General features: G+C 39.6%; 2 protein-coding genes and 1 long non-coding RNA gene across 7 annotated transcripts in view; 2 read left to right on the top strand and 1 right to left on the bottom strand.

The window, feature by feature from the left end:
• Positions 1-9,906: 9,906 nt before the first annotated feature.
• Positions 9,907-24,054, top strand: arpc5b (actin related protein 2/3 complex, subunit 5B). The gene is made up of 4 exons (XM_079831767.1): positions 9,907-10,162; positions 10,976-11,047; positions 20,854-21,030; positions 23,010-24,054. The coding sequence occupies exons 1-4, from the start codon at positions 10,022-10,024 to the stop codon at positions 23,070-23,072; spliced, it is 453 nt and encodes a 150-aa protein (XP_079687893.1). The 5' UTR covers positions 9,907-10,021; the 3' UTR covers positions 23,073-24,054.
• Positions 15,394-16,975, top strand: LOC307135379. 2 transcript variants are annotated; one of them, XR_013817670.1, is made up of 4 exons: positions 15,394-16,260; positions 16,360-16,458; positions 16,544-16,666; positions 16,750-16,975. It is a non-coding gene; the product is annotated as an uncharacterized lncRNA (long non-coding RNA). The 2 variants fall into 2 exon arrangements; XR_013817671.1 differs by having other exon boundaries at positions 16,133-16,260; positions 16,360-16,454.
• Positions 24,055-26,575: 2,521 nt separating the features above from the next.
• hmcn1 (hemicentin 1) overlaps positions 26,576-27,897 on the bottom strand; it is a 100,088-nt gene continuing 98,766 nt past the window's right edge. For all 4 annotated transcript variants that reach the window (XM_079831406.1, XM_079831408.1, XM_079831407.1 and 1 more), the window contains one exon: positions 26,576-27,897. This exon is cut by the window's right edge and continues 280 nt beyond it. In XM_079831406.1, coding sequence (XP_079687532.1) covers positions 27,811-27,897 — 87 coding nt within the window. In that variant the 3' untranslated portion in view covers positions 26,576-27,810.

The raw sequence follows: 27,897 nt of genomic DNA, 5'->3' as shown, positions 1-27,897 counted from the left end.
AATCATAATGTTATGCCTGAACAGTATATATATATATATATATATATATATATATATATATATATATATATATATATATATATATATATATATATATATACACACACACACACTCACCTAAAGGATTATAAGGAACACCTGTTCAATTTCTCATTAATGCAATTATCTAATCAACCAATCACATGGCAGCTGCTTCAATGCATTTAGGGGTGTGGTCCTGGTCAAGACAATCTCCTGAACTCCAAACTGAATGTCAGAATGGGAAAGAAAGGTGATTTAAGCAATTTTGAGCGTGGCATGGTTGTTGGTGCCAGACGGGCCGGTCTGAGTATTTCACAATGTGCTCAGTTACTGGGATTTTCACGCACAACCATTTCTAGGGTTTACAAAGAATGGTGTGAAAAGGGAAAAACATCCAGTATGCGGCAGTCTTGTGGGCGAAAATGCCTTGTTGATGCTAGAGGTCAGAGGAGAATGGGCCGACTGATTCAAGCTGATAGAAGAGCAACTTTGACTGAAATAACCACTCATTACAACCAAGGTATGCAGCAAAGCATTTTTGAAGCCACAACACGCACAACCTTGAGGCGGATGGGCTACAATAGCAGAAGACCCTACCGGGTACCACTCATCTCCACTACAAATAGGAAAAAGAGGCTACAATTTGCAAGAGCTCACCAAAATTGGACAGTTGAAGACTGGAAAAATGTTGCCTGGTCTGATGAGTCTCGATTTCTGTTGAGGGTCCCAGAGTCTGGAGGAAGAGAGGAGAGGCACACAATCCACGTTGCTTGAGGTCCAGTGTAAAGTTTCCACAGTCATTGATGGTTTGGGGTGCCATGTCATCTGCTGGTGTTGGTCCACTGTGTTTTCTGAGGTCCAAGGTCAACGCAGCCGTATACCAGGAAGTTTTAGAGCACTTCATGCTTCCTGCTGCTGACCAACTTTATGGAGATGCAGATTTCATTTTCCAACAGGACTTGGCACCTGCACACAGTGCCAAAGCAACCAGTACCTGGTTTAAGGACCATGGTATCCCTGTTCTTAATTGGCCAGCAAACTCGCCTGACCTTACCCCATAGAAAATCTATAGGGTATTGTGAAGAGGAAGATGCGATATGCCAGACCCAACAATAAAGAAGAGCTGAAGGCCACTATCAGAGCAACCTGGGCTCTCATAACACCTGAGCAGTGCCACAGACTGACTCCATGCCACGCCGCATTGCTGCAGTAATTCAGGCAAAAGGAGCCCCAACTAAGTATTGAGTGCTGTACATGCTCATACTTTTCAGTTGGCCACGATTTCAAAAATTTCTTTCTTTGTATTGGTCTTACGTAATATTCTAATTTTCTGAGATACTGAATTTGGGATTTTCCTTAGTTGTCAGTTATAATCATCAAAATTAAAATAAACATTTGAAATATATCAGTCTGTGTGTAATGAATGAATATAATATAAAAAAAGTCCTACTTACAAAGCATGTAGAGGTCTGTAATTGTTATCATAGGTACACTTCAACTGTGAGAGACGGAATCTAAAACAAAAATACAGAAAATCACATTGTATGATTTTTAAATAATTAATTTGCATTTTATTGCATGACATAAGTATTTGATCACCTACCAACCAGTAAGAATTCCGGCTCTCACACCTGTTAGTTTTTCTTTAAGAAGCCCTCCTGTTCTCCACTCATTACCTGTATTAACTGCACCTGTTTGAACTCGTTACCTGTACAAAAGACACCTGTCCACACTCTCAATCAAACAGACTCCAACCTCTCCACAATGGCCAAGACCAGAGAGCTGTGTAAGGACATCAGGGATAAAATTGTAGACCTGCAGAAGGCTGGGATGGGCTACAGGACAATAGGCAAGCAGCTTGGTGAGAAGGCAACAACTGTTGGCACAATTATTAGAAATGGGAAGAAGTTCAAGATGACGGTCAATCTCCCACGTTCTGGGGCACCATGCAAGATGTCACCTTGTGGGGCATCAATGATCATGAGGAAGGTGAGGGATCAGCCCAGAATTACACGGACCTGGTCAATGACCTGAAGAGAGCTGGGACCACAGTCCCAGCATGACAACGACCCGAAACACACTGCCAGGGCAACTAAAGGCCAATTTATACTTCTGCGTCGAGTGTACGCCGTAGGCTACGCGCATAGCCGACGCCGTCGTGAGCATTTATACTTCTGCGCTGTTGTCCGCGTCAATGTGCAATTACACATGCAGACGCTAGTAGGCAGTGTCCTCGGGCATGTTGGTGTAATCAAGACAACAGCCGAAGAAGAAGCAGCTTGTTGTGTAGAATGTGTACATTCATGTCGGAATATCAGCAGCAGTGAGAGAGCGGCTTTTCTTGCAGCTTGAGTTGTTGTATCCAATACAAATTAAGCATCTCTAGTTGATTAGTAAAGTTAAATAAGGTGATCTGGCACTGGAATGCGTTTGTGACATCATGCAGAGTGCCCGTGGCCGCTGTTTTCACTAGCGTTGGCTCGAGCAATCGATTGCTGTTGCGGAGACTTCATTCACGAAATGTACCCAATGTGTCCCTGTTCTTGATATACAATTACTGATTAACATCTTTGGTTTTAATGAGAAAATGAATAAACTATACTCAGCGGATCTATGTATTTATTTACTAGCATAAAGAATCGCTGGACTACAAAATATTGTGTTATAGCAGACGTAAGGAACTATCATCCCATTTCTGGACACACACACACACACACTCCTATCGCAGATTTTTTATTTATTTATTGACCTGAGGGAGGGGTTCTGGCAGACCAATCACAGCGCTTGCGGTCCGCGTAGAATTGACGCGTTGTTACATTTTTGGAGAGGTGCGCGTCAGGGTACGGTGTAGGGTACGCGCGTATCACACAGTAGCTACGGCGTAGGTCCGACGCAGAAGTATAAATTGGCCTTAAGGAGTGGCTCCGTAAGAAGCATCTCAAGGTCCTGGAGTGGCCTAGCCAGTCTCCAGACCTGAACCCAATAGAAAATCTTTGGAGGGAGCTGAAAGTCCATATTGCCCAGCGACAGCCACGAAACCTGAAGGATCTGGAGAAGGTCTGTATGAAGGAGTGGGCCAAAATCCCTGCTGCAGTGTATGCAAACCTGGTCCAGAACTACAGGAAACGTATGATCTCTGTAATGGCCAACAAAGGTTTCTGCACCAAATATTAAGTTGCTTTTCTGATGTATCAAATACTTATGTCATGCAATAAAATGCAAATGAATTACTTAAAAATCATACAATGTGATTTTCTGGATTTTTGTTTTAGATTCCGTCTCTCACAGTTGAAGAGTACCTATGATAAAAATTACAGACTTCTACATGCTTTGCAAGTGGGCAAACCTGCAAAATCAGCAGTGTATCAAATACTTGTTCTCCCCACTGTGTGTATGTATATATGTATATGTATATATATATATAGAGAGAGAGAACAGATTCCTAGTAGTCACTATGAATAAATGCATTTCTGAGGTTAATTTTGGCACAAAAAAGTCATTATGGCACAATGTCATTCTCATTGCCTTACTCGTTTATGTCAGATAAGCCCCATTTAAAGTTTCCACTGACATATTCTTGAAATTCTCAAATAATATGGGAGAATTCGTCATAGTGTACATTACCACCATTAACATCTGCATTCTTATCTTGGGTGGCACCTGGTTGCACCATAAATCAAAGAAAGAGTTTACAAATCCAGTTAGGTCATTAAGAAAGCAAGTGCTTTCAGTTTTCAGACATGGCAAACTTTATAGGTTGTTTATTTGGACTTGATGCTTTGCGGTTTCTATTAATGAGGAACGTCATAAGGAATGCCTGTTCTGTCAAATAATGCTACCTATCAGATTGTGCAACCAACACTTTATTTGCATTGTTCTAAGGGTAGGGGTAGGTATGTTAATAAAGCCTCAAACCAATTTAATATAATGCTGGTAGCACAATCTGTTTCAACAATTTCGCTATGGAATTGTGCTACCTACTGTTTTAATGGGAGGGAGCTCAATCTGAGTCAAATCATCAGAACAATGCCTTTATGTATGTGACGAGGCGAACTGTAATTTTATGAACCTCCCTTTTTAAACATCCGCTGCCTAAACGGTTATTGCATCACAAACACATCACATCTTGCCACTCTGAATATAATAATAGGCTTCTAAAAAAGAAAACAGTATATTGAATTACTCATGTCTTTCGTTTCTTTTTAAAGATTATATAGTCTTACATTACGGATGAGTACGTTTTCAAAAGCGTTGTTGTGGGCTTTCAAACATAGTGTATTGGATAATGGCCAGGGTTAAGCTTTCACACTTGAAGAAATAGACGTGCTCTATTCACAAACGGACCTGCAGTTTTTAAAACGGCGTATTTGAAAGCGTATTCTTCTAATATCCACCCTATCCCAACTAATACTAAAAAAATCTGTGAAATGCAGGGGCCCTGTGGAAAATCTTCTGATCCTTATAACAATGGAAGAGGAGAACCAAGAAATGGCCCACCAAAATCCCATGGAACAGTTGGAAGATTTCAAAGAGCCCTTTACCTTTCGTTTTCATATCTGGTCGTTAAGTCTGACGGCACGCAGCAGCGCTTCCGGGTCCAAACACTATCTCATACCACAAGAAAAACAACAAACGGTGCTAAGATACATACACAATGTGGTGTAATACAACAAAAAAAATTATAATCATAACCTTTATCTCCATACCAAAATTCCAGATGGCCAGACGTGATTCATCTTTTATAAATCATTAAAATATTAATGTCTGTGATGCTGTGAGCACAGAGACTGTTGTGTAGACTGTAAGTATTTAAAATATTTAACTTTTTAAAATGTTTGATGTTTAATATGAATAAATAGCTCATAAACGGCCGTCGATGGCATTCTCAAGTGAAACGAGTTGAGGCTTGGACCTAGAAACGGCATTCCTTACGTCACGACTTAACAAGCGGATAGGGAAGACATAAAAAGAGTCTTCTTCCTAAGAATGCAATTAAATAATGGGACTGAAAAGTAAACCTTTCAAGAGTGTTAAGTTGGTAAACTTCATATTTATCATTATATTACAGTTATAGTTCTGTTTAAATTTTAAATTATAATTTTAGTTCTATTATTTGTTGCTGAAATGTCTACAATAAGATTTCATTTGTTAACAGTAGTTAATGCATTAACATTGAACAATATATTTTATTAGCCTTTGTTAATATTAGTGAAAATGTTATATTCATGTTAGTTCAGTGTATGTTAACAAATAGCCTACACATTTGATCTTCTGTATGTAAGAAATGTATTAGTAAATATTGAGTTTAACTAAGATTAATAAATGCTTTTAGAAGTATTGTTCATTGTTAGTTCATGTTGAAGGGATAGTTCACACAAAAAGTAAAATTCTGTCATAATTTACTCACCCTCAAGTTATTCTGACTAAACTTGTATAACGTTGGTAATCAAACAGTTGCTGGTCATCATTGACTTCCATAGTATGAAAAAAAAGAAGAAAAAAAACCCTATGGAAGTCAATGGGGACGAGAAACGATTTGGTTACCAACATTCTTCAAAATTTCTTCTTTTGTGTTCAACTGTTTTTTTTTGGGTGAACTATCCCTTTAAGTAATGTAGTTAACTAATGTTAACAAATTAAACCTTATTGTAATGTTCTACCAATGCCATTTTATATGTACATGTTGATTTTGAATTTTAAAATAAAAAAGTATATTTAACATTAAATATCCATACTTTGTGTTTGTATTTGTAACAAAATATTCCTTTATAGCCTACAGTGAAATGGAACTATGTTACATTAGTTATCAAAATATCAATAAATAATCAGATCAATAGTAATTATATTAGGGTATTGTATATATATTAAATATTTTACATATATAAATCCAATAAAATTCAGGCGAAAATATCTCGTATTACATCAAACAAAAGAAATTATAAACCATATATGGTTCGCCTTCACTTCCGGACTAATCTAGATGTGGCGCTGGCGGGGATGCCGCTGAATCATTCCAATATAATGACTAATATAAATATGCAAAAAAGGGGGTTAACCCCGGGTTTATGATGTGAAATATCGAAACCAGCTGCAGTATTAATTACCTGCCAAGCGTGAAACATGGAATAAAATATCCCATGATTACGTTAACCCGCGCGCGGTTCAGAATGGGTTAACATTTTGAAGTGTGAAAAAAGCGCCAAACATTTAAAATCAGCGAAAGTGTTCTGGCGCCATCTACCGTCAACTGACCACCACTGCACATTAAAATAGCCTCTCCATATCACTGTTATTAAATATACCGTCTTAATATTAGTTTAAATAATATTTCAATATTGAATTTGAATATTATAGGCAGGAATAGAAATTAAAATATATTCTCAAACTTTATTTTTTACATCCATTACTTAGGGGGGTGGGGGGGACTTGATTCGTGTTTCAAGTCAGCCGATCGGTCTGAATAAATGCATGAACTGAAGTCACACAAATCTAAAACCTTCAGTTCCACTAATGCGCACATATCAGTTATTTATAACAGTAAAATCGTTTTTTTATGTAGTCGTGATATATCGTCATGTTTATCAATATAAAACTGATTAAAAAAAACGTAGACCCCACTTCATTAGTGTAGGCTTATATGTTATTAAACTTTATTATTGTACAAACAGACGCTGTATTAAGCAGTACATTAAAGTATTGAAAATAAAAAGCAGAAAGTGTCCGACTTACAATCTCCGACTCTCCATTTGCAGCTCCGCCTGCACGCGGCTACTCTCGCGGATCGGTTGCAAAGGTTGCATCCAGTGTTGCCAACTATTTTCTAAGGTAAGTAAAGCCTGCCCAAAAAGTCGCTAACCCCCGGTTTCACAGACAATGCTTAAGCTAATCCTAGACTAAAATGCATCTTTGAGCTATTTTAACTGAAAGAATCTTGCACTGACAAATCTTAAAATATGTCAGTGGCATTGTTTTGTCTCAAGATGCACACCAGTAATGTTTTTTTCTTGGGCACGTTTATAAAAGTTACTTAAATGTCCTAATTGAACTAAGGCCTAATCCTGGCTTAGTCGAAGCCCTGTCTGTGAAACCGGGCCTTAATGTCGCTAAATGACGTCATGCGTCAATTAGCATATCCGTGACGTCACCTCGTCGTCCTTGCGTTCTGCCTGCCTAATGTGCTTTCTCTCCTAATCCGCTCACATACTGTATTTTAAAATAATACAATACAGCCAACTGTCCAATAAATGTTCTCATTTCCTATATCTTTTTTTCATACAGTAGAACGAGTATGATAGGCTATAGCCTAGTTAATGACTAAATTTTTTTAACAATCTGAATTGAGAGATGTCTGAAACTGGATGAACTAAAGCTCTGTGATAGTGAGTAAAATAAGTGATAAGCACAAGAGAAGAATGGAAATCATAACGGGTCAAACTAAATTCTTTAAATATAAAACAAAGGAAGCAGATAAGTGATTGGTCCGTGGCAACACTGTGTTCATGTGTAGCTCGCTCGTTCACGTTTGTCAGCTGCTGTGTGTGTTCAACGGTACGCGCTGCTCCTCTCAGCCACAGCCACTCACTGAACAGGGTAAACGCAGAGAGAGGTGTGACTGCAGGAAGAAAGCAAGACCTCGAGCTCGCAGGACAACACTGGCGACATTAAATGCAGGGTTGCCAACTCTCACGCATTTGGCGTGACACTCACGCTTTCAGGCTCACGCCCGTTTCACACATACTCCGTCTGCAGTGCGTATGCGGTGCGTATTTTTTTCCGTACCCATGTTAACGGATTACAGCTTTCACACTGCGCGCGGATGCTGTCCGTCAGTCCGTTCCAGGTGCGGTGCGTCTGCAGCAGTCCGGCGATCGTTTCCGTACCGAGTCTATTTTTTGCTGTGCTGCACTGCGGAATTAAAGTGACAGCACATTGTTCGCTTTAAAATAAACATGTACTGACGCAAAAATCTAGTAATTTTACCACAGATGCATATAATTTAAAATATAGGCCTACTCTGTTTCAAAGCCAACACATGGCTTTTTTTTCTCGGGTAAAGCAAGGAAACGACACCTTACCTGGCATTTATGTTAAAAAAAATTGAAATAATGGAGAGCACGTACGTTCTTGGAGGTGGAAAAACAAAGGTCTTTATGACCTGCTTTTAAAAGGGTTTAAAAACGAAAGAAAAGACGAGAGTCGGCTGTTTTTGTATATAGCCTATTGTAAGTTTCTAATTTAAAATGTGTATAAGTTATATTTAAATGTTTTGCCACTTGTGTGAGCTAAATCTAAAGTATAGGCTATATAAATATAAAGTAATTAATTGAATAAAACGTTGTTTAAATGTACTACGTTAAAACGTGACATCTATGAAAGTGTAAACAAAGAGAATTGCAATTCTGACAAGCCATGTTCAGTAACAACTTTTGGATTTGAAAAAAAAAACAAAAATGAATAAATGCTGTGTTTGTGGTATACAACCGCGGATCAGTTGCGCGCTGCAAACGCAGCATATATGAAAGCACAACAGCGCGTGCTGCTCCTGCACCGCATACGCACCGCAACACGCACCGCATACGCACTGCAGACGGAGTATGTGTGAAACGGGCGTCAGTCTCACGCTCTCACGCTGCCCAACTGAATCTCACACCAATTACCAAACCTGATTTTGATATTAAACAATGTCTAAGCTTTTACATTTTTTTAAGTTTTAATGCGAAATTCAAACAATAAATAGCGTTTTGGCTCTAATATGGCATAACAGTTAAAGCCAGAGGCGTTGAAAAACGGAGTTGCGGCATGCTCTCTCGTCTCCCGGTGGCGCGCGCAGTCACGTGCTTCACGGAGCGCTCAATACTTCTAGCGCTGTGTCAATACATTTTAATGGCTTGATACACCACAGCTCCACTTAACAGGTGTTTGCAGCAAGTTTTGGTAAACAGTACAGCATAGTGTGCATTGATTATTACATCAACCATACAGGATCGTATTATAATGGAGAGTAATGGAGATGCAACAATGTTAACATTAATGTTAATGTTTTTTATTGTATTTAGCCCTCAGGTATTCCATACTAATTGGTCACACTCATACTCATTGATGGTCAAATGTGACCATACACCTTAACTATTTTTCAATTAAATAAATGTTCTATATTTTAGTTCAATAATATTTATTGAATATTTTGAGGAGATCTTTTGGTACTAAATACTATTTGTGCAATAATTATTGTCAATTAATTACCACTTAAAACATTTTTCTTCTAATATTTGTATTATTTATATTACAATTAGTATAGTAATAAGATTAAATTAGAGAATTATTATTCAAAGAGGCAATTTGAAGCCTTTTTGTGGCTCGAAAAATAATAATTTCCATTTGTAATGCCATTACCCACTGGTGCCTTTATGGCTCTTTAATCAATATACATGTATCTAATCTAGTTGCTCAAAAAAGTATTGCAGTTTTGCATTTTGCATTTTAATAAATATTTAGATATGATGAAACACTAGATTTCTTTAAATGCGAAATTTTAAAATGTTAATAATGTACATATCCTTATTTCCTTATATGTACAGTAGGCTATGAATCGATACTGAAATCGAAATCGATATACCGTAGTTTACCGTCAACCCCCCGGGGAAGGGAAATCTCGTATGTAAATGATGTAAATGTAAAGTAAATGATGACAGAATTGTCTTTTTCTTTTTTTGGGGGGGGGGGGGGGGGGGGACTAACCCTTCTTTGAAGCATCTTGCAGACTCCCATTAGATTAGAAGTTTGCTGAGGTCCCCTAGTGTTTGCTTCACTGATAAGGAATGAATTCCACCGATGTATCCGATAGGGGGCGCGCTATGCGGAAGTGATGGAATCCATCACTGACTACCAGACAGTAGAGGCTGCAGGAACCGTCAGGCTCGTTTAGCATAGAGGACTGTTACATTGTGTTCGTGCAAAAGCGTTTAGTTTAACATCAGACGGGGAATACATTGCCTTCATCATGTCAAAGAATACGGTATCCGATCGTTTCCGGAAGGTGGATGTGGATGAATACGACGAGAATAAGTTTGTAGACGAGGAAGAGGGAGGAGAAAACCAGCTGGGTCCAGATGAGGCAGAGGTGGATTCTCTCATCAGACAATATCCTTCTTTATTCAACAACATGTGCATTATCTGATAAACTCTTGCATTTTTAGAGCCTTCAGCTCATAAAATAATCTCCGTGTGCTTTATGCTGAGTGGGTAATTATGACTTCTGTGATAGATGTAATACGGCTAATTAAAAAAGTGCATACATAGATAATTCAAACTAATACCAAAAAGTGCTTGCAGCAGAAGCAAGGCGATTTTGTATTTATCCAGTTCGTTAACATGCACTGATTTGGGTGTTCATAAATAATGAGTTGCCTGATACATACACCAGCTGGCCTGCAGATGTCTGTGCATCAAACAGAACTGAGTTGTGTGCATTATTCTATTAATTTACATGTGTTTGACATGCAACACTGAGGCGTGGTCTATAGATCCGTCTTTATAGTTTATAAATAAAGTGAGAGTCGTCGTCACACACTTAAATGTCCTATCGTGCTTAATAATGCACATTAAGTGGTTCTGATTTCTGAAATGTCCAGACACGTCTTCACATTCCAGACATTCTTTTTGATTAAAGTGTTTCTGCAAAAAGATGCGGATCTATTATATTTTCAGGATGTGTGGGGTTTATAATAACTTTTCTGTCATTTGAAACTTGTGCACTGTTTTAGTATGAGGAAGTTGAATTCGTGTCCTTATATGTCAATTTTGGAGCACCCAGGGCTTTATTTCCTGTTTCTAAGTTTTTTTTTTTTTTGTCCATGTGGTTTCCTTGAAATATCTCAAAGTGCAGCCTGCCCACAGCATGCATAGATGTTGAAATTGTTATTATACAGTGTTTTTCTTAACTCCACTCTGCAAAGGGAACCTCATGGGTGCCCTGCAGGCAGTATTAAAAAACCCACCAATCAACACAAAGAATCAGAACGTCAAGGTGAGTCATGGCACCTTTTTTCCTAAAAGGAAAAAGTATTTTCCTCTGATCAGCTGTAGAAAAGCTCTTTCCCCGCCAGCGTTTTTTTTTTTAAGTTGCCGGCCCCCAGAATATTTTGTTGTATGAATATCTTAACATGCAATATATCAAAAGAAAGAACAGACCCTCTGCTTTTAAAGGGGTGGTAAACCACGATTTCACTATTCTAACTTTAGCTAGCGTGTAATGTTGCTGCTTGAGCATAAACAACATCTGCAAAGTTACAACGTTCAAAGTTTAAAGCAAAGGGAGATATCTGCTTTTAAAGAAATCAGTTTCTAAGGACTACAGCAAACGGCCAGTAGGCGACTACACACATTCCTCCAGGGTTGGTGACATCAACAGGCTCAATATTTACATAAACCCCTCCTCCGAGAATATTAAATAAGGGGGGGTGAGGCCATTTTGTATCGCGGCGCTGTTGTGGTATAGTTAGGCTGGAGTGTTTTTGCCGTGATGCCAAGGAAACGCTGTTATATTCATCCGGATTGCAGGTCTGGGGTACTTGCTCTGTTCAGCCTTCATAGGGACAGGGGTGCGTTGCAGAGCGTTTAACATACAGCATGTTATATGCACATGTGTTTGAGACGGGGAACAGGCGCGCGCGGGGCTCCCTGCAGCACATCTCACGGAGGAAAACATCCACCGTCTTCGCGATTTCAATGCCGGATTTGCACAACGTCAGCTGCGTGAAAAAAACACTGCCGGTGCGTGGATGCATGACGCGCGCGCTGCACATTTCACGGAGGACAACTTCCACAAACTTCGCGAGTTCAATACAGGATATGCACAACGGCTTGTCCTGAAAGCTGGATTTACAAACAGAAGCTGTTTACGGGCCACAACCTGTAAGTCTGATTTATATTTCATCGATGTGTTTTCCTGTAATAGGTTGTAGCAAGGAAGTAAACAGATGACAGCGCTGTTCTGCAAACCAGTCTGTTAAATGCTCATTCATACTTAACGTTATCCGACGAACACCTAACGTTACAAACACTAACGTTAAAATCTCAACAGCGAACCTGGCATTAGTGTAAATGATTCTTTGATTAGAGCTTTTATGTATTGTTTATCTACAGGCATGCTAAACATGGTTCTGTGTGTGATTTGGCTAACTTACTAGTTAAAGCTAGTGCTTAGTGTTCGTTTTGGGTTAGTTCTTGCGACAGATATTTGGCTATAATCGTTCTAAAAATACAAAAGTTAAAGTGCCATTCAGTAGTGATTATAGATCTGCAGTCTTTACTCTTGAGGACTGAACAGGTTCTGCTCGATCATCTTCACTCAAATGTTCTGGGTCTGATTCGGGCTCATATGGTTTTATTGACGCCGTTGTTTCTAATACTGACCAAAGCACAGCCTCCGGTAAAGGTAAGGGGCGTGACGTTTCCGACAAACGTGCACTGCGGTTAGCGAATCACAACACACTGGGCCAGCTAACCAATCTGAGCCCATCGCGTATTTTTGAGGGACTGGCTTCATACAACCCGGAAAGCATCAGACCGTTTTACAAGGAGGGACAGAGCAGTGTAGAATAAAGGTCAAATATATGAAAAATAAGGCAATTTATTTTAAAACGAAGCATGAACACATGTTACAGTGCACCCCACAAACACAGTCAAGCCTTCAAAAGAATGTGTTTTACCACCCCTTTAAACGTTTTATTTTAGCTTCATGCCTTTTTTTAATCAACACTTGAATGTGGGTAAGTTTAATAAATAAATAAAAAAACAAGCAAAATTTTGAGCAAAAAGCTGAGATTTTTTTATGTTGTCAAAGACTACTTCTGGATCAGATTCAGTTTGATGATCAAAACAACCTAGATAGCATAAATATCTGGGCCTCAACTGGGCAACTATGGCACATATGGCTCAGTTCTGACAGCGCAAAGGTCTGTAAGGCCTGCCCAATCGTCCCAATGACGGCTTCCGATTAGCGGGTGAAGGTTTCTGTGTGTTCGGCCTTTTCAGTGGGGCAAAGTATTTTAAATACATTTATTTTTATCTGACTCGATTTTATCATGACCTCGAATTTAGGTTAGAATGCTGATTGGTTATCTAGTCATTTGTATAATAGTTTAAAGTCCCAGTGAACCGGAAGTTGCAACAGATTTTATTTCAGTGCTGTGACATATTTTCCAAGTGAAACAGAATATTGAATAGAGGGCAGGGTTTTACTTCAGCGCTCCTCCTCTCCATCTCTCGCTCATAGCAGACTAACGGTTGGAGGGGAGGTGTTAAGGATATTCAAACCCAAGCCGTCACACAGTCGTCATCGGAAAGGGAACGCCATTCCAGACCGGAAGTTACTTTTTAGATTTTGTTTAAAGATTACCACGGCAAACAATTTTTTTCTGTGTATTAACTTGCACTGATTAATTGTTCACCCTAAGACCTGTAATGTGGGCTAACAAAGTAAATAAGATCCATTTTGATTTCATGAGGACTTTAACCACACAGGGTTCTCGGGGCGGCAGTGGCTCAGTGGTTCATGTAGGTTGTCTACAAACTGGAAGGTTGGTGGTTCGATCCCCGGTTCCACCTGACCAAGTGCCGAGGTGTCCATGAGCAAGACACCTAACCCCAGCTGCTCCCGACGGGCTGGATGGCGCCTTGCATGGCTGACACCGCCATCGGTGTGTGAATGAGTGTATGAATGGGTGAATGTGAGGGAAATGTAAAGCGGTTTGGATGGCCGTAGGCTATATAAATGCAGTCCATTTCTGAGACCACATTCCTACTGAAGTGGACCAAAAAAGGATCCGAGTCCTCTTTCAGGTACAGGGACAGTGTGAACGTGATAGAGAACACTGCATGAAAAGTGGGATTTTCGTCAGTATGTGACACTGTAGATTGCCGTGAAACTTCAGGTTTACGACTGTGCACGGCAATTTGCAGGCAACACCGAAAACTGCCGTAAATTGTCGTAAATTGACGTGGGCCTTGCTTGGCAGTTGTCCCCCCATGACCCCCCCTCCCCTTAATTCTAGGGGAGGCTTTATCATGTAAATGAAGATGCTGTGAGCTACACAAATGCAAATCAGAGTAGCAGCAGGGGGAGTTTTATCTAGGTTCTGAATTTTTTTGACTAAAACAAGTTTAAAGTTTAAGTTAAAATGTTAACTTAAATTTAAGTTAAATGTACTCGTTTTAGTTCACATTACTAAATTTTTAGGGCAACCAGTTTGCTCCAATTTTTTAAGTAGATTCAACTTGTCCGGGCTCACAGTGTAGATTAATTACTCTGTATGTCATTAGCAATAACCAATGTTATGTAAAAAAAATAAAAAAATACAGGACAGCAGTTCATGTCTTCAACCTTTAGAGAGGTTATGTGATTCAACAAGACAATGAACCAAAGCACACAAATAAATCAAGTAAAACATACAGTTTACATACCAACATTAATTTTTCCACCCTGCACTGTGAATGATTTTTTAAATGGCTATTAATCATAAATGTGAAAAGTACAAGTTTGTTTGTTTATAGTTAAGTCAGATTGTGTTTTTCTGTAATTGTCATTTAAATTGAGCTCACACCACATTTTATGAATTATCAATGCAGATTTTCAAGAGGTGGTTTCCTGGACAGGGTTTAAATTATGCCAAGAGTAGGCCTTAATCTAGTTAATCGTGAGTTAAAAAATTGTTGCCTGGAACAAAGATTAAGCACAGATTACTAACACCTGGACTATGAGTCCTGAACTAAAATAAACTGGATTCATTTGCAGTGTTATCTAATTGCTTACACACAATTTCTGAAAATATGGCTCCATTTCTTGTAACTCTACACACAAAACATCAGACATCTCTTGCAAAAGCAACACTTTGTGCAAAACTATTTTAACTATTTCCAAAAATGTTGTTTTTGCATATATCTAACTACACACAATGCACAACTGGGGAATTTACAGTTGAACTGAAATCAACTGAACTGAATCAGCACTGAAGTCACTTGAGCTGAATATTGACACTATATTGGCTTGTTAGAGCCGGTTTACAGCAGAATTTGTTTTGAACTTGTTACTAAAGCTGCTATGAAACAATATATTTTGTTGTATGCATATTCTTTCTTTCTCAAACCTTAGTTTTGATTTCTAAGTGATCAATTTATGTATGTGTTTTCACACATGATCATTGGCTGTATGGGTCCTCAGTAAATGAATGTGGCATTTAAATGGCAAAAGTTATTCTTGTCTCTATAACTTATGGCTTCCTTAAGACACGTTTATGGGTAAATAAAATATTAATAATATAAATAAAATGAATATCAAAACATATTTTAAATATAATGAAGTCATTTTATTATAGCACTCATCAGATGTTCCTGGAAACAAAACCGAGACAGAACAGTATAAACAAACTATACAACAAACTAAACACCAAATTACAAAAACATTATTATGTGAAAGTGAATAAAGTTGTGTGTGTTTTCAGTTATAAATATGTGCTGTGTAAATTAGCCTATACTTTTAGAAATTATATATAGCCTAACTTTTAAAAACAAACAATAACCCATATAGATAAATTATAATAATTGTATAATATTAAGCATTTACTTAATATACATTGTAACATTAGGCTACTTTACTCTAGCACAGTAGTCAGATAAGCAATTAATTAATATCTTATATTAATCTGTATGTAGCCTAGGCTACATCTAAAGGTAAGTCTGCTTTAAAAAAAAATATATTACACTTCGACATGTACAGAATGTGCGCGTTAAGAAACACGTTCAAATGTGTCTTCTTAACATGTTAAAACTGTGCGTCGACTGTGTGTGTATGCCTGTTACACGACCAGAATGTGCGTGTCTTCACATACAGAAGACACACGTAAAAAATTGCTGCGTTGAAGCGGAAAACAGGGCGTGTTGAAGGTTGAAACGATTATAAGTCACGCGTTTCGTAGAAAGAGATTTGGCCCCGGGCGCGTTCCTTATTCGAGCCCTAGTCCAATGAGGTGCGAGGTCGAGGTCATAGCCATGACGCGTAGAAGACGAGCTTTAAAGTTTTTTTTATGTTTTTTGCTGCTTTCCTTTTTCGTGATCAACAATGACAGGACACCGTCTTCAACTCAATCTCTGCATGGACGCGACGAACTTTTTGGACTCATTTTCAGGAGGCTGTCTTCATAGCTCTGAGGCAAACTGCAGTCGCTAAGAACCAGAGCATGGGTAATGTTACGATTTAAAGAATATGCTTTTGTTCAGCTGTATAAGGAAATGGATGAGTTAATAGATCCGAGCTTAAAACTGCACATTTTGTTTACACAGACTATCCTCGCCTCATAACGAAGCCGTGAGCTCTTATCTGCTTGGAGCGATTTCCGCGAGTCCAGATTTAACCGCTGATCAAGACGACATTGTGTGCAAGTAACTTCTAATGTGTTTTTCATTCCTTGTTTAATTTTAACGTGACTGTTTTTATTAATACCAGTCTCATGTAATTGTTTTCCAGCTGCCTGTAAGACGTATTATGAATCGACACGCCGGAGCTTCAGATACAAACAACCTGAACTTAACGTTACATAGCAGGCGGAAACTGCGAAGTTTAGCTCGGAGTCGATCAAGAAGAAAAAGGGTAAGATTTATTATATTAGATCCGTTTTTTGTCAATGTGAGTATTTTTCAGGTTGCTTATTGTCTTTATGGATTGTATTACAGTTGCTGGAAGCGAGAGAGTGCTGGATGAGGTGGACATTTGGAAGTCCGCGACCATTGAACTCATGTTTGACGAGGAAGACGGCTTTGTTTACGGGGTGTCTGGATGGATTGTGCGGCCACCGCGCTCTCGCAGCCTGGAGCTCGCCGAACTTTACTTTACATTACGAGACGTTACTGCTGCACTGTACATAGTTGTGTGTTTAACAATAAAGCTCTTTCTTTAAGTAAACCGCTGTGTTTTATAAATGAAGCCCTTTCTCTTGAATGAACAGCTGTATGCTTATAAATGAAGCCCCTTGTTTGAATAAACGGCACGGTCCGTATAATTTTCCCATATATTCCTTGATGGTATGAATACTTCATAGCACAATAACATTAATATGAAACAAATTATTACAACATAAATTATATATTTATTATTATTATTGGGGTTTACATTTATAATGAGCCAGGGGGACCAATAATGATTGGTTTGCAGTGATCTGCCAACCAATCACGAGGGATTTTTCTTTTTTAAATGTAGTGGCTTCAGCCAATAGTGAGTGAGTAAATTCAAGTCTGGCCGTTGACTCTCTGGTTTCGCTGCTATTCATATGCAAATTAGAGGCGTCGCACCTCCGCGCGGTCTCTCAGCGGGGGGCTCTCCACCTACGTCATGGTTCGTTTACGACAATTTGTGGCACAGACGAACGCGACGTTCGCTGCCTCTAAATTGTCGAAAACTGCCGAAAATTAGGGAGATTTCCAGGAGTATACAGGCGTTTACGGGGTCGAAAATCCCACTTTTCATGCAGTGGAACTGGGTCCTTTTTCACTTGATTCACCTCTTGGTCCACTTAAAGGAGTCTGTGTTCGGTTCTTTTAAAGAGGACCCAAGTGTGAAAGCACCCTAAGTATACGTAACTAATGCCAATGTGTTAGTCGGAGCTCTAAAACTTCAGTCTGGTGCGCCACTCTGCTTCACCGAAGCTGTGCTCTAGTCCAGTGGATTTCAAACCTGTCCTGGAGGCACCCCAGGCCTGCACATTTTGTGTGTCTCCCTAATTTATCACACCTGATTCAATTCATCAGCTCGTTAGTAGAGACTGTAAGAACTAATGCTGCGTTCCAGGTAGGTTTTTGAGCCTGTAAATTACGACTTCAAACCACAACTCACGACTTTGTAGCGTTCCAAGTCACGCCAAACTGCCTGAGCGCAAGGAATGTGGTTGTGGTAGCTAGCTGTTAGATGTAAACAAAGCATGGCGGACCGTATGGGGCTTATGCTCATTTGCAATAATTTCTATTTGCCAAAGGCATAAAGGCAACTCCTTGCTTATTTGAGGGAAACGGAGGAGAAAAACCGGCGCAGAAGGCAAGAGAACCTGTTATACCTTTTATTTTACGTTATTTGTAAAATACCGTGTACGACTTCCATAAACACTGCATCCGTAGGGGCTGCCATTGTTGTTTTGCGGGCTATGTGACGTCAGAGCTCGTAACTGGGAATACATCGATCAAGTACGAGTTCAAGGGTGGTAAGTCACAGGTTTGACTGCCATTCCGGTGCACTTTCACGGGTAGAAGGTTGGAAAACCACGGGTTACGGGTTGCCTGGAACACGGCATAAATTGGGTGTGTCTGACAAGGGAGACTGCTCTAGCTACTAACCTGAGTGTAGATTTGCAGTGTTGTTGACTTAACGTAATCTACTAGAGCTGATAATTCCAGAGTACGTCAGAGTAAAATCAAATGTAACAATTTATTATTTGTCAGGTAAATGTACATGACAATTACGTAATCAATTCAAAGATAATCAATACATAACATCAAATGCTCTGAGGTAGAGAGTAAAAGATGGATACCTGACAATTAGTACTTGTATTTAGTATTTAGTACTTGTTCACCAGGGGCGCAACTACCCAGTGCCAGAGGGGTATGCAGCAACAATTTTGGCGCCCCCCCCCCCATCTTTTATTTATTTGTTATAATTCAGGTATAGCTATTTTATGTCATCCGTCTTATTCGTTTTTTAACAAACGTTTAATATACGCAAGTTTTTTTACTGTACTATTTTATTGTTGTTGTATTTTCATTCAAAATAGGCTAATAACAAACATAAAAATAAACATTACTTTGAAAGTAATTAAAGAGGAGATTATGAGGTAAGCATTATCATACGAGCAAGAGTGCTATTTTCCAGAGTAGCCTATATCAGCACGATTGCAAAATGGTTCAATAAACAACAAGTTTTTTTTTTACATTTTTTACAGTTTTGCTCTATTTTTCCAACAAAGTATAGGTTTCGTTCTCGAATAATTCACCGTTTTTGAACAGTCGGTTAGAACTAATTAGTTGAATGATTCTAGAATCCACTCACGCCGCCAACTATAGTGGCAGTTTATAGTTTCATAGGCCTGGAATAATTTCATATTTCTATTTAGAACATAAATCTAAAAATCTCATTACATTATTTAGGCAATTGTAATTACAGTGTAAGTGGATTTTGATAAATGGTAAGATGGATTTTGTTGATACTGATTTCATTTAATTCTTATAACAGCCATAGTGTATCGTGGTAAATAGTGTAATTACTTAAAAAGATGGTCAACAATATGTAACTTTACTTTATGAGAGGTGTGCCCTAAAAAGTAAGCATGCTATTTTGAGAACACCAAGGAAAGAGCACGTTCTTTAGTCTGTTTGGTTACTTTAAACACAAGTTTGCACTGCCTGTTTGGTTTACCTGTTTACCTGTACACGTTAGTAACATGCGTTTTGTCCGACTCATAGCGCGCGTCCTCGACGCGTGATTTACCATATAAGCGCGCGTTCTTAACGTGCGCTCTGGGGTCACGGAAAACGCGCGTCGGAAACAATAGCAAATCACGCGTCGAGGATGTGCGCTTTGATATAAAAACACGCATCGGAAACGCGCGTTTTCCTTGACCCCAAAGCGCACGTTCAGAACGCACGTTTTTGTGGTAAATCACGCGTCAAGGACACACGATTTGCTGTCAAATCACACGCTTTTGACGTGTCAATGCGCAATCAGACGCCCGCCCAAGCATATATCAACACTTTGGCTTGCCACCGTCGCCAGGCGCGTCCACTCGCGATATTCCATTATTATCCAAAATTCTATTATGGACTCTTATGAGGGCGCCTACTCTACCCTGTTAGTCCTCTAAAATGTTATATAATATTGAGGAAATACAGAAATTATTTAGAAACGCACAACAGCAGCTACATATAGAAGGGGAAAAAAAATCATACCATCGCTTTGGCGCCCCCAAGGTGCTGCGCCCCTATGCGCTGCATATAGCGCATACCCACTTTTTGGGCCACTGTTGTTCACATTAACCCATGTAGATTTTGGGTGAATTATAGAGAAGAGATGAGGGAAGAGGTGATGAAGGGAAAAAAAATTAAATTAAGGCAATACTTGGGTGATCAAGTCATATGGGCCATAACTGTCCCACACTTTTCAAGCGAGTTGTGGCTTGCTGTGTGTGGCCCAGAAGTGGCCTTTGCCACTGCCAGAACTGTGCCATATTTGGCCCTGATGAGGCCTGGATATGTACGCTATTGCCAGCCACACTCGGGTTGAGTCATCGCCGTCATTCCATGCCTATGTGGGCCAGAAGAATGTAGGAGATGTGGGCCACAACTGGGCCAGATGTCATCTGCTATCTAGGCCATGTTGATCTATCTCCATCAACACCCCCAAAGCTTTACAGTCCTATAACACTTCCTGGGTCAACATTTATTCAGTAACATTAGGCCATTTTGATTTATATGCGGTTTATTGTTGATGATCGCGTTATTCTTCATATGCATCTGCTTACATATTAAATCACTCGTTTCTGCTTTTTGCACCCCTGTGTTTTGATCTGGAGATACTTATTGTCGTTCAGATGTGTAATAGTGCCCCCTAATACACTGAAAGCCATAAAACTTCATCAATGGCAAGCGTTTTCTCATAAAAGACAAGATGTCAATGGCGGGGAAAGAGTTAATATGAAACAACACCTGTAAACATGCAGCTAACTTCTCTATTAATGCATCATACTTGTGAAGTGATAGGAACCAGATGAGAGTTAGCCTTTTTCTGACATTTTGTAGGATCGTGCTGAAGGTCTGGTGCTGAAGGTGCTCAGCTCCTTCAAGAGTACTGACATAGAGAAGGGAGTTCAATCTCTGGATAAGAATGGAGTGGACCTGCTCATGAAATACATCTACAAGGGCTTTGAGCGGCCATCCGAGAACAACAGCGCTGTCCTGCTGCAGTGGCATGAAAAGGTAGGATTAATAGCAAAAGTAGCAATGGTTTAATAGCAAAGCGTGCGTGTTGTGCTCTTAAAGGGATAGTTCACCCAAAAATGAAAATTATCCCATAATTCACTCACCCTCAAGCTGTCCTAGGTGTATACCGCCTTCCGTATTCAACTTACGCAGAACGTGTTATGCCTCTCGCAGTTCAAACTGCTTATGCTACGTCTGATGTCATGCCAGTTACGCTTTTTTCGTAAGTTGAATACGTAAGGCGGTCTGGTGGAAGCTAGATATTTCACTTTATAACGTGTTAAATATGGATATTTTTCTTACACAAACGCATCAATTCACTTCAGAAGGCCTTTATTAACCACCTGGAGCCGTGTGGATTACTTTATAACGGATGGATGAACTTTTTTGGGTTCCAAATTTTGGTCTGCCATTTTAATGCTTGTAAGAGCCAGGACATTTTTTAATATAGCTCCGATTGTATTCGTCTGAGAGAACAATGTCATATACACCTTGGATGGCTTGAGGGTGAGTAAATCATGGGGTAATTTTCCTTTTTGGGTGAACCATCCCTTTAAAGGAACACGCCGACTTTTTGGGACTTTAGCTTATTCACCGTATCCCCCAGAGTTAGATAAGTCCATACATACCATTCTCATCACCGTGCATGCCATAACTCTGTCTGACGCACCCACTGCTAGCCTAGTTTAGCACAAAGACTGGAGGTAAACGGCTCCAGCTAGCCTTTTGCTCAATAATGGCGCTTTTCCACTACACAGTACCAGCTCGCCTCAACTCGACCCGACTTTGTTTGGTTTTTCACCGTGTAAAAGTTGTACCTGCTTCCAGGTACTTTTTTTCGTATCACCTCCGGCTAGGTTCTGAGCGAGCTGAGGCGAGACTAAAATGTGACGTGAAAACACGACAGACTGCTGATTGGTCAGAGAGAATCATCACTATTCACTGCGTCATCCTTGCACGCACCAGATGGAGTATCCGGAATATTTTTTTACGGTCTATGGAATAACCCCACCATTTTTTAATAGTTTGGCCAGAGATTGTGTGATATACTGATCACTATTATGGCAACTTGGAAGAATACGCCGTGGTCAAACGAGGAGGTTTCCTTTGTTTGGTTGCCGAAGAGAGGATCCAGCGAGAGCTTAATGGGGCAGCGAGGAACGAAAAAGTTTCCTGCGGCATCGTTATGGCGACCAGGTACTATTGTGGAGGAACTATCTGCAATGGAAAACGTAGCGAAAAGCAAGCCGAGCCGAGTCGAGTTGAGCTGGTACTGGTAATGGAAAAGCACCTTAAGTAACAAAATAACGCCAACATTTTCCTATTTACATGTTGTGATGTGTATAGTTACATCGTGAAGACCGACGGAAAATGAAAAGTTGCGATTTTCTAGACCGATATGGCTAGGAACTATACTCTCATTCCTGCGTAGTAATCAAGGAACTTTGCTGCCGTACCACGGGTGCAGCGGCGCAATGATATTACGCAGCGCCTGAAAATAGTCTCCAGCGCGCTCTCTGTGCAAGCAGGTTGTCACGTTGGTTATGTTGACGGAAGTTAGCCTATTTTCAGGCGCTGCTTAATATCACTGCGCCTGCTGCACCCATGGTACGGCAGCAAAGTTCCCTGATTATTATGCAGGAATGAGAGTATAGTTCCTAGCCATATCACAACTTTTCATTTTCCGTCGGTCTTAGTACACGATGTAACTATACACATCACAACATGTAAATAGGAAAATGTTGGCGTTATTTTGTCACTTATTGAGCAGTAGGCTAGCTGGAGCCGTTTACCTCCAGTTTTTGTGCTAAGCTAGGCTAGCGGTGGGTGCGTCAGACAGAGTTATGGCACGCACAGAGATGATGGTATGTATGGACTTATCTAACTCTGGGGGATACGGTGAATAAGATAAAGTCCCAAAAAGTCGGCGTGTTCCTTTAAAATAGGTCAGTAGCTCAATTCTCGATTCTCTTCAGGCTCTCGCTGTTGGTGGAATGGGATGCATCGTGAGGGTCCTAACAGCCAGGAAAACAGTGTAAACTGCAAGACGATTAGCACAGCGCACACAAAACAACAACCACCCAGTCGGGAAATCCTGCCAAGACACTCAGAACAAAGCGATGACTTTCCACAGGGTACTGAAGAGGACCTCTAATCTAATATCAATGCGTTTTCACCCTCTTCTGTTATATCGCTCTTCACTCACATAATCAAAAAAACGCATTACTGTGCCATCAGTTGTATGTTAGACTAACCGTAGCTTCTCTCAGGAATACTTTTCTATGCTCTTCTGTATTGTATTCAGCAATTCTGAATACAAGGGACTTGTTAGAGTTTTATAAAATCTTAAGTTTATTATAACCTCGTATTATTAGTAGTAATTTACACCGTGTAACCTCTGTCATTTTAGTCTTGAAATGAACAGTTACAGATTGGTCAGTGTGTTTTACTGGCACTACGTCTGTCCACATTGACTGTCGGATTATGAATAATACTCTCCGGTGCATTAAACCATCCCGTCACTGATCCCTTCTCGTTTGTTCTAAATCGCCAGACTTTATCCCATAGTATTTATTTTTTCATAACCAAAGCGCATTAGCTCTTATATTCGTATAAGGCGTAAAGTTACATTGCTGATCTTATGCATAATCTGAAACAGCGGTTTGATTTTCTTAGCAGATGAAATCATCTCACTAATCCTTTCACTAATGCTATTATAAAGTATTAATGTCCTGTCTTAATGTGTCTGTTTCAGCATTCCAAAGCACTTATTGCCGTGGACCATTGTTATTGTACGTGTCAGAATGCATATGTCTGTATCCATTGTATATCAGAAGGTGCTTTTAAGCCAGTCTGATCTGAGACATATCGTCTGATCAGGGACCTGCCTCTACAATGCAGTTATACAGAACGACAAAGTGCAAACACTCAATAAACCAAACTGGTATAATGACTGCCTTACAAAATATTCCTTTTTTTATGTTTGTGCTTTTGTGATTGAATAATAAATTGTTAAATATACATCTGATGAACTTGACTTGTATATTTTTAATTTATATATGTAGGAATATTATGGTGAAAGCTCTATTGACAGCATCAGTGTGTGTCACATTAGTTTATACAAGCTGGGAGTCAAAATTATTTTCCCTGGTAATTGATATTGTCAGTGAAATAGCATTTAATCCAGAATATTCCTTCCAATGTACACTACAATTCAAAAGTTTGGCTTGTCATAGAAATATTTTTTTATTAGATCAAAAATACAGTACTACTGTGAAATAGTATGAATAGTGTGAATTTTCAGCCGCCAGTCCTCCAGTCTTCAGTGCCACATGATCTTCAGAAATCATTCTGATATGTTGATCTGATGCTTAAGAAACATTTATTATTAGGGGTTCAAGTGTGTAATTGTAAAATCAGCATTCTCCCCTAAAACTGATTGGGAAGACCAAACCGGATTTGTTAATCACTCTGGTGAAATTTTTTGGATATTTTTGATAAAAAAAATTTTAAACATACTTTTTCCGAACTAGTCCTAGGTTTTTTATTGCCTGAATGGAACCAAAAGAGTGCAGTAAGATTATCTGGAGTCTGACTGTCAGTAGTTATAGTGTGTATATATATATATCCCTGCCGCCATTTTGAAGTGCATTCCACTTCATGAAGTGGACGAAGGAAATTTATATGGACAGAGCCTTGCTCTCTCGGTCAAAAATCTACTTCACATGTACACTTCAGGCAGCTCCATATACCAAAATGCAACACAATTGAGATGTCACCACATATCGTGTTTAATTTACCCCACCACAAACACCTCTATGATATATTCATTATTTTTTTAAATATTTAAAACAACTCAAACACAAATATACATTGCTGCATTAAACAATTTTGTAAGGGGAAAGAAATAATAATAAATCAACTCCATAGCGGATAGGATGTTCCAATTCAGCCCATTGCACAGGTTCCGCCAGTAGTGGGCACCCACGCAACGTAAGCAATGATGCACATCTGAGTGAACAAGACGGGAGGGAAGTTGGCGAGTTAAGGGCATAATAAAAAGGAACTGGAAAGCAGCCAAGGTTAACGGAGGCAAGTCAGAACCATAGACTGTAAAAATAATATGGACGTAGTGTCCGTGACGTCACCCATAGGATTCTGAAGAGCAGTTTTGAAGCATAAAGTAGGGACGAGCTGGCCGTTGCCATCTTGGCAGCGCGCGTCACTCCCGGATAACAGACAAAATGGGCAAAGAGGCGGGATGTGGGTGGAGCTGAGGTGACGCGATGACCAACAGACAGCAGATAAATGGCTATCCACCTGTCACTCAAAGTAGCCATTCCCTTAATTATGCAGAACTTTAAGGATTTATATAATGTAAACGAATGAGTTTAAAAAAAATTTACTCCCCTCACAGTTGTCATGAAGGGCAAAATTAGATATATTGACCCAAACCGCAATTTGTACCAGGCTGTAAACATGTATTTCTCTGCTGTAAAGTTGAGCATTTTAACATGGGGCTCAATGAGATTCTGCTCCCTTTTGGAGCTGGGACCCAGTGGCCAGTCGATGAATTGCAGTTTAAGTCAACTCCGTATTGGCTTCAAGAGAAACTGCGGAAGGTTGCCGCTTGGTCAGAACAAAACCCACTGGGCCTTTTTGACTCGCGGCCCAAGAAGACCTGTGAGAAATTCGAAAGAAGTTCAGCCACCAGGGGGCGCCTTTGCGTTTTTCGCATGCATAAAGGATTGTGTGTCGCACAACTCTCAGGACTCTCTAGGTCAGGGGTGTCCTGATCCTGGAGGGCCACTGTCCTGCAAAGTTTAGCTTCAACCCAAATTAAACACACACCTGAACCAGCTAATCAAGGTCTTACTAAGGATACTAAAAACTTCTAGACAGGGGTGTTAGGCAAGGTGGAGCTAACAGTGGCCCTCTAGGACCGAGTTTAGACACCCCTGCTCTTGGTCAATAGTTCCCAAAAAATGTTTTAACTTTGGCCCTTGGATCGCTGTAACAGATTCATTTAAAAACAGCCGTGGCCAAGTGAACCCAAAAGCCTATTGTTCCTAAACGAAAGCGCAGAACTTCACATTACGTGAGCACATGATTCTAAAGAAGCATGCACACTTTTATGGAGATTGGCCCATTGGTATGGCTATAACTGTTATCCATATCCATATATTTCCTATGGTAAATTCGCTGTATTGGCTGTAAATTGTCATTTCCATCTATAATTGAGATGGTAACAGGCTTGCTAAATAAAACATAATATATTTTTACGGCTGTGCTTGAAGGCCTTAAACCATTTGAACCCTGATAATTGCTGCTCGTAGTTATATTTATTATTATCAACAGTTGTGCTGCTTATTATTTTTATGGAAACCATTTTCCAGGATTCTTTGATGAGTAGAAAGTTCAAAAGAATGGCAATTTTTAAAATTAAAAGTCCAAGAGGGCTCCGAACTTGAGTAACCCAGAGTACCCCCCCATAATCTAACTGACCCCAATACTTTGAACAGAAGTGTATGCAGCTTTAAAATGACTGTATCAAAATTAATAGATTGTACATTTTATTGCTTTTTTAAAAAAGGGAATACAACATAGTATTACAAATAAAAAACCCAAATACTTATATACATATCATGACAATAGAATACACCTTGATTACTGTCAAAGTTACAAAAAATACTCCAAATGTGTATGAACCTGTAATGATAATGAGATATTGCTATTATGTGCATAATTACTGGTTGACAATACCCTCTTCAAGAGTAAAGGTAGTGCTTACCTGAGGTGGACGTCCTTTTCATTTTTACTGCAGATGCGGCTCAAACCTCATCATCATGTTAACAAACTAATTTAAACCAATAAAATCTTCCCCATCTCATTTCATAGAAAGCAATGGAGGGACTTGACTTTCTTTCATATATTCAAGCAATTCCTAATAAGTTAATAGGTAGACATATATGCAAATGTATTGGAAAACACCACCCATAGTCTTGCAGTACATTCTGATGAAGGATTCTTGCAGCCCGCCTGCGGTCTTAAAACTGGTTTCAAGTCTCTCCAGTGAACTCCAGAGAGCAACGTCATCTGTCTGTAGGACTCGGCTCTTCCAGCCTACAAGGCCTTACACATCAACATGACCTGTGAGAATCTCTTCAAGTGGCGGATCTGCACCTGTGCATATACACTCTCACACAAAGACACACACTTTTCAGTCATGCATGTACAAAATGCATGTACAAAATCTGCACCATTCTCAGAGGTTGCGCTTTAACAGATTTTATCCAGATGGACTGGGTTGTAAATTTCCTATCATGCTCTATTTTTATCCGTCAGTAAATTACTGATATGGCTTACATATTTTTTTAAACGCCACTGATATTACAAGAACTTCTGCGCCATGAGCTCTTTGAGTCTTTTTTGGCCTTTTCTTACACATATTTTGGTCTCACGATCTGGTCACTTGATTTAATGATCAAAGTGATTCCACTGACATACACTTGCAATCTCTCGTTTCTCTCCCAAAATCCTCTCTCACATCTCTGTCCTGGTTTATTTTCGCAGGGGTGCTTTAAAACTTCTTCACTATTCGGCAATTCAAATCCCATTAAGAAACCCTTAATGTGGGAATATTTCTAATGTAGGGACATTTAGGAGACCAGATTTCTTATTTTTTATCTGTCAAAAATGTGTTAAATTTCAGATTTTTTTTTTGCGCAACCTCTGATCATTCCCTCTCTTCGTAGGCTGTGGGACGTAGTAAAGTGCTCAGTAGGGATAGGCTGAGACAGCGATGTAGACAATGAAGGTGGTCTGGTACTCTATTCCTCCGTCGGCGCTGTAAGACAGGGCTCG

The sequence above is a fragment of the Gobio gobio genome (assembly GCF_949357685.1).
Source record: "Gobio gobio genome assembly, chromosome: 12".
In the NCBI taxonomy this organism is placed as follows: domain Eukaryota; kingdom Metazoa; phylum Chordata; class Actinopteri; order Cypriniformes; family Gobionidae; genus Gobio; species Gobio gobio.
Note: the sequence above shows the minus strand (reverse complement) of the source record. Positions and strands in the feature narration are given on the sequence as shown.